This window comes from Pholcus phalangioides, unplaced genomic scaffold, assembly GCF_987345545.1.
Source record: "Pholcus phalangioides strain wild (caught in Gottingen) unplaced genomic scaffold, Ppha-v1.0 ptg000027l_1, whole genome shotgun sequence".
NCBI lineage: Eukaryota > Metazoa > Arthropoda > Arachnida > Araneae > Pholcidae > Pholcus > Pholcus phalangioides.
Window position 1 is genome coordinate 6346455 of NW_028301617.1, and position 7830 is coordinate 6354284.

Consider the following 7830-nt stretch of genomic DNA (forward strand, 5'->3'; position numbering starts at 1 on the left):
ATATATAGTAGTAATTATCATAAAATAATTTCTGAGTTGAAAAATAATGTCAATCTTTGACTTCAATAGAGAATAAAAATTCAAGTAGGCTTCGTGTAAAATACGGGAAAAACCGGGACACTTTTGCCAAAAAGTCGGGACGGCCAAAAAAACAGAAAATACCGGGACTGTCCCGGGAAATACGGGACGTATGGTCACCCTAGCGATAACTGGCAATGTCCCGTATTTCGAAGACAAATTTCAAATTTCCCGTATTTTTCTCGAACAAATATGGTCAGAAACCATAAAAGCTCGATGAGCAAGCAATACTTTTCTATTGTAAATAAAATATTTCATTGCGTTTTTCTCCCGCTAGATAGCCGCCGCATATTTTCGGAATGCGTGGGGAAAAAAAAAAATTTACTCAAAAGGGAAATTTTGCTGGAAGAAGTTACCATCACTGCTCCTTAATATTTCAAACTGATCCGCTTTCGCCGGTGTTGGGGAATAAAAACTCGGTGAAAAATTATCGCGGTAAAGGCCGACTGGTGGATAATTAAAAAGATGTCGGATTTCGTGCAGCCGGCGATAAACTGGTGCAAGCCGACGATCCTGGTGGTGACGGGAGCGAGTCGCGGCCTGGGGCGCACGATCGCCATCGAGTTCTGCCGCAAGCTGTGCGAGGGCAGCTACGCTCTGCTGCTGGCCCGGGACAAGATCAAGCTGCTGGACACGCAGAGCGCCATCCACAACACGAGCCCCGTGAAGGCCGTCACGATCCCGATCGACCTGTCGCTGCCGGACAGCCCGAGCTACGAGCACCTGCTGTCCAAGAACGCCCAGCAGGTGTCGGGGATACGCTGCGAGTCGTTCGAGCAGGTGGTGCTCGTGCACAACGCCGGCACCCTCGGAGACGTCTCGAAGACGGCCGCGAGCACCACGTCCGCCGACGAGGTCAAGAGCTACCTGGATCTGAACCTGTGCTCGGCCGTCTTCCTCACGTCCGCCTTCATGAAGGTCTTCCAGACGGCCCGCTCCAAAGTCATCATCAACATCTCGTCCCTGGCTGCCCTGCAACCTTTCAAAGGCTGGAGCCTGTACTGCACTGGTGAGAACCGATATAGTATGATCATTCAAGTATTGCGCATCAGCATATCGGTAGAGGGGGTTTCGGGTTTGTATGATGCTTACGTCATCAAACACCCTTTACAAAAATATGAAATATTCTCTTTCTGAGTGGTGCCAAAAACGAGAAAAACCTTTCTATAGTTTGCGGGCACCCCTGAACCAACATTCTTCCTAATGATAAGCGCACTTTAGTGATCTCCAAATGTCTCGCAGATCCTTCAACTGATCTGGAACTGTGTCACGCGTCATTCAAGTGATCCGTGATTATGGCACGGATGACTTAAGTAATCTGGGAATGTGACGCGGGTAACTTGAGCGATGTAGAAAAGCACTGGGAGGGGGGGGGGGCGCTTAAGTGCTCCAAAACTGTGCGAAATGTCGCACAAGGGATTTCTAAATGTGCCACGGATTGCCACTGTGTCGCGGGTCACTTAAGCGATTGGTAAATGTGTTGCTTAGTTTATTTTTAAAAGATTAGGGGTGTGAGGTGGCGTCCCCGAGGGTCACATGGTACATCTGACTTCAACACAGGCCTGTCAAAGGATGACTTACTGCCTGTACCCCCGAGGGGGGTGGGTTGATGTGGAAGAAAGCTTCCATCACACTCCAGATTCTGATCCCACCACTATGCGCTAGGAGGTGGGGGGAATTAAAACTGACTATGAAATTTTCTACGTTATACTTAAACAACCCCGTAATTCCCTTTTGGCGATTTTTAAAAAAAATGTGAATATGTTTATTAAATTGTCTGACGATACTGGGTGCATTCGCAAAAAGTTTTGTAGTGAAATAATTTAAATACTATAGTCCGTTTCAGGTTAACTTTGCAGTGAAGGGGAAGCTACGAGGGAACCGCATCACTCGTTGCTATGGGAACGAAAGCCTCTTAACCAATGTATCGACGCGCAGCCTCGGTAAGGTATGGCCGCTTCTCGCCAATCTCACTGAGAAAAATATTTTTTACGTGTAACGTAATTGTACAGTTAAATTAGTAATAATTATAGAATTAAAAGAAAACCACTGCCGATACTTTCAGAAATTAAAGTGAGGTTTTTGAAATCATTTGTTTTGTTTTTTGATTAGAAAGTGTTTTAAAATTTAGAAAAAAATAATTATCTTCTATCAGCGTGTCACTTACTCTTCATTGATGTGCCGTAAGTAACATTAAAAATTTCAAAAACAGTAATATTTTTCTGCAATGTTTCCCTTCCCTCAGCTGAAATTTATTTACAAAGAAAAATCTAAACAATATTATGAAAGCAACGTGTAATTTTAAAATACTGTATATTGACCATGGCTCTCAAAAACTTGTGGATTTTTAATTTTTTCTTCAATTTATATGGAAAAAATTAATGTTAAATAAATTAAGAAGAAGCAGATTAACTCTGTTTTCACATGCAAACGCAGGAATAGCACCAAATAATAATAATGATACGGAAAAGTTTAGAATTTTTCTACTCACTTTTCTTGCCGAAATTTCCGTCACTCGACCTCCCCCTTTCCCCGAACGGTATACGTCGATGCCACTTGTTTTCCCGACAGCTTTAGTCTTTTGTTACGGTTGATGTGCTGCTCATGGTTATTACGGATGATTCTTATCGAGTTTTGTTTACAACGAATATTCAAAAACCAAAAATATAGTATTCAGGAATGGAAGAGCAGAGAACTTTAGCGTGGCTATCTCTGGTGAAAATTAAGACACAACTGTCACATAAAAGATGAAAGCCCAAACCACTGTGGACCCCCCCCCCCCACTCATTTATTGTATCTGAAGAGACGCTATAGGCAAGGGGCATGAGGAGAAACAGGTGGGTGGAAGATGGCGTCCGTTCGTGTGAGTGGTAGTCGCGACTCTGTCAACACTCTCCGTGATCGGAAACTAAAACTATCCCATAAACATGGCAAAAAATAAATAATTAAAAAAAGGAGGATCTATAACCAAAACTTCTGCACCCATAGAGGGCCTCTCACAAGTCACAATAGTATCGGCACTCTCGTGGAAGAGAAACACTTCTTGTAATCTATGAGTGAATATCTGAACTCACTGAAGCCTATTTTTAGGAGAAAATAAAACTGATTGAATATTCGTTTTTATGTAAGCCTATAACTGCATGTAAAGCTGAATGAAAAATTGAATCGTTATGGAAAATTCAACCAAATAACGAAAAAAAAAATGTATATATACAGTATATAATTGTGTAACGAAAAAAAACACGACAGTGATATTGGCGGGGAAAATTTCTAGGATATCGCGCCAGAGTGTCGTTGCCGTTGCTATGGGTTTTTAATAATGGTAACCAATATTTTTTATAATTTAAAAATTTTAAACAAGTAAACATCGGTTAAAACGATTTTTTTTCAGTATTTTTTTCAAAATCATAGAAAAAAATTGAAATATTATGTATAAAGGTTCATCTTAAACCTCCGATATATGAGAACTATATTTTGCGGCGAAGGAATACACTCTCTACCTTTCTCTTCACTGCAAAGTTAACCTGAAACAGACTATAGGTGAAAACTGAGTTTAGTTATCTTTAATGGGTGGCAACCAATCTAAGGCTGTGGGTAATAGTGGAGCGAAGAGGTAAGGGCTTTGAGAATTCCAAGCGACTTGGAAGAAAAAAAAATGCATAGGGGTAGAGGAAGAGACATCTGCATTTGAAATGGCTGGTGGAAATTTAAGCACCAAAACACACACACAGAATACATTATGTCGCAGAACAATCAGTGCTACTGCAGAACACAATCTGGAAAGCGTTAAAAAAAAAAAGTAGAAAACATTGTTATGATAATTTTTACTGCAGAAGATTATTTTCCAGTCACATCAGAGTGCTCGTTGCAGAACAACGAAATACATTCTGCTTTGGGGAATGTAAGAAAGTGATTATGAGATGATCCATCCACGGAAGAGAGGAAGAAAAAAAAATGGGAGAAATGGACCAATCAGCAGATCAAGGTGAAAATGAACCGGATTGTTCAAGCCGTGCATGTCGTTGAGTGGCCTCTTTCTCTTCTCGAGTATGTGAGGCTTAGAAAAAATTGTTGTTATCGCTAGGCTCCATTATGCACTCCCGTACCTTGTGGTCGCCTCACTATGTGTTCAGCCTAAGTCGCTGTTGCTAAGCTAAAGGCCTAAGTGGCTGTCGAACCTTGCACGCGAATCTTTTGCCGCAAAAGTCACTGTAGCGCTATTCACTAAAAGGAAAATTTGCAGTCACATAATTCACCAAAGGAGAAATGCACAGAAGCTGGTGAGCAAGTGAGTGAATCACTCATGTGGTTTCTCCACTAATAGTGTCGCTCATTTGGTTATTCACTAACTCACTCGATTGTTTGTTATATCATTTGTTAACTCATTCCGTCACTAGTGATGAGCTTTCCTATCTGTGAATTCTGTGTAAATTTGTGTGTGGGGGCTATCATATCGTATATCGTTGTAGTATTCGCCCAGTGTGAATCCTACATTAGAGCTCTAGCACAGTGTCAACAGGTTATATAGTATCGTATCTGCGAAGCTGTCTTGCTGGGATCTTAACGAGCGTTTTCATTGGTTGCTCCACTCAATAGTCGGTTGCCACAGCTTTCTCTGTTTCCAGCAGCCAAATTCGACAGTGCACAAAGACTTTTAGGGTCACAAAATACCGTGAGCATAAAAAACTAGAATTTATTCTTACGAATAGCAAAAGTAAGAAATTGTTGAGTGACTTTTCCCTGGAAGTGTGTGATTGCAGTGCCAGAGGCTCGGGTTTTTTTTTTGCTCTTAATTCAACGCTTGTTGCATGATTATGTTGAATGGTGCGTTTCCATCACTTATAGTTTTTGATTGTTGATAAGAATGTACAATTTCTTTTGTTTTCTCGCACGTTAGGCAAAGCAGCCCGTGAGATGTATTTCCGTGTTTTGGCTGAAGAAGAGAAAGGTCACGTTATGGTATTGAACTATGCTCCTGGACCGCTCGTTACGGACATGCTCCCACAGATACTCGAGCAGTCGCTGCCAGAGATCAGACAACAGTTCCTAGGTAAGTGTCTTAATTTTCTCCCCAGTTAAATCTTTCATTTTTTTTTCTAGGTTTGCCCGTTTTTTTAGTAGTGCTTACCAGCAGTAGCCAGGCACAGATCTATGAGGGTGATACCCCGATCACCCCCCCCCCCCACAAGTGAAATGCGAATATGGTAATATTGCATTCAATAAATCCGTTGAAAATTACTTGTATCAACGTTTTTGAAGTAAAAAATTCAAGAAAGCTTCTGACTAAAAAACGAAAAAAAAAAAAAAAAAGAACCAGGGCGACGGGACCATACATGGACGGTCGGACCTAACTCAGGCTAAAGCTCACAATTGCTGACAATGCCACCAGATGACGAGTCATGTAGCATTCAGTGCACACGAGCTTCATGGAAAGATTAAGATATTCGTTGCCTCTGTAGTCTAATGCGTTCACATGGAAAGTGAAAGGACATGGGTTTGATTCCCAGCCGGGGCAGTTGAATTTTCTCTTTCCAAAATATATCTCCGTATCAGCCAGCCGTTTAAAAACCTTTGTATGGATAGCGGAGAGTGACGTCATCCTCTGATAAATAAATGTCGACAAAAATAAAAAAAAAACTGATCAAAGTATCGGCACTTGTCCACAGTGAGGAAATCTGACATCGCCATTTAGCCTATCCTTTAACATTGCTGAACTTGAATCAAATTTTTTCGCTATGAATTGTGAACTAACTTCAGTGCTGGCTTGTAGAAGTACCAATATTATGAAATATAAATCAGTTTTTCCATTGCCTGAAAAACATTTAGAACAAGGGCTCGATAGCCCGGTCGATAAGATACTCGCATAAAGTACCAAAGGATGTTTAGAGGTGTCGCGAGTTTGATACCCATTTTGCCTTGTCAGAAAAATTTCCTGACACAGGGATACAACAAAAAACTGCGACTTGACCACAGCAAAAAATTGCTACCGCAGGGAGTCCCACCATCGAGGGGTTAGCGCACCAACCCCTCGACAAGTATAAAAAACAAGCTTGCCGTTAGGAATTGGCAATAAATTGTAGGTCCCGGTCTAATTAGCCTTCATGTGCAGAAAATGACAGAAATGATTTAAAAAAAATGATCAATATTTTTGACATGATCCCCCCACAATGACGACTTTTAATTCGAGAATATTTTTCCAGGTCATGGTGAGAGGTTTTAAAAGTTTGGTTACGAAGATTTCATAAACCTTTAAAATAATTTTTTACGATTTTTCATCTAAAATGAGATAAATTTTCAGAAATACGTTCGAAACAAAAGAAATTAAACCCAAGTTAATTGATAAAGGAAACTATTCTTATACAATCGCCTTCATTTTAAGATGATGTTTTCTTCAATGCACATACACTTAAATTCTGTATCACTCGTATTTCTTTAAAAGTTGTGCAATTCAGCCCCGTTGGTTTAATTTTCTTGCTTTCAAACTTTAATATTCTCATCTTCTTGACGGGAAGAGAGTTCTCTCAAAGGACTACTGTTATAAATTACTAGAGAATATATTCTTATTGAAAATAATTATTCTCAAGTTATTTATCGAGATTATTTATTATAATACAATGTTGTTACATATATTCTTGAAAATACTCTCTGGAAGGACTTCTATAACGAGAATATTCTCCTTATAGAAGTCCTTCCAGAGAGTATTTTCTGGAAGCACTATTATTATTAATTTCAGAATAATTCCCTGTAATTTATGAAAGTAGTCCTTCCAGAGAATATTCTCAAGGATATTATGTGTAACTATATTCATAAATAACAGGAGAATATTCTCATCACGAATAATATAGTCCTACCAGAGATTATTCTCGAGAATTTTACATCTCCAGAGAGAACCATACGTGGGTTCTGACCAATAGTTTATAGCCAAATGAGGAAATTTTCCCCAGCCTTTTTCCTCCATTTGTGACATTTGGAAAACATAGATGGCAACTGGTGTTTTAGGATTTGAATCGATCAAATTTTGTGCCGAGAAGGTTAAGAAGAATGTAGTCATCACTTAAACTTTCTTTTAAATCAATTAGAAAATTTAAATTACTTCAAAAATTAATTTATTAGAGAACCCATATATGTTGAGTGTTTGATTAAAAACTGTTCCAGATTTTCAAATCCGTTAGTTACTTTAATAATACACTTTTGTGACTGACTATAATGACTGACTTCCGTTTTATTTGTAGATGCCAAGTCAAAAAATCAGCTGCTTACGTGCGATTATTCTGTGGCAAGACTCATCGGTGTCCTCGACAGAGGAAAGTTTCGTTCCGGTGACCACGTTGACGTGTACGACAGAGATTGGTTATGACCAAACTCATTCGCTCGTCTTACATTGTAACTATGTAAGTTGCATCGAGTTGTTAATATTTTGTATACCGCTATGTATGTTGTATTCATGTGCATTCTTTTGAATAAAGCTGAGAAGAGAATCAAACTTTTTTTTTTTTTCTCCAGTTGATTAATCAGCGACGTTTCATTTTTAGTGTATTAAAATCCTTTCCTTACATGAATGTATACATCCACCGCAATCGTGCTTGCACATGATTTTCAAAAAGGTTGCTAAGATTATCAGTTGACATTCATATTTCTGTTGTTCGGTGTGGAACGAGGAAATACGTACTTTTTATCAAAAATTATGTGAAATATACAAAATATGCCTTAAAATTTTGGAAATATGCTCTATCACGAAAAAATGGTGAAATA

At 39.3% G+C, this 7830-nt stretch overlaps 1 protein-coding gene across 1 annotated transcript; it reads left to right on the forward strand.

Annotated features, from left to right (window-relative positions):
• The first annotated feature begins 375 nt into the window (after window positions 1–375).
• LOC149068275 (sepiapterin reductase-like) lies at window positions 376–7561 on the forward strand. Its single transcript, XM_089251808.1, has 3 exons — window positions 376–1087; window positions 4976–5128; window positions 7311–7561. The coding sequence occupies exons 1-3, from the start codon at window positions 544–546 to the stop codon at window positions 7433–7435; spliced, it is 822 nt and encodes a 273-aa protein (XP_089107934.1). The 5' UTR covers window positions 376–543; the 3' UTR covers window positions 7436–7561.
• The last annotated feature ends 269 nt before the right edge of the window (window positions 7562–7830 follow it).

What these genes read in the sequence shown, in the direction of transcription:
- LOC149068275 (XM_089251808.1), top strand. Translation starts at nt 544, where the DNA reads ATGTCGGATTTCGTGCAGCCGGCGATAAACTGGTGCAAGCCGACGATC. An exon ending in CTGGAGCCTGTACTGCACTG is followed by an intron (nt 1,088 to 4,975) that starts GTGAGAACCGAT and finishes CTCGCACGTTAG; the next exon opens with GCAAAGCAGCCCGTGAGATG. An exon ending in GATCAGACAACAGTTCCTAG is followed by an intron (nt 5,129 to 7,310) that starts GTAAGTGTCTTA and finishes TTTTATTTGTAG; the next exon opens with ATGCCAAGTCAAAAAATCAG.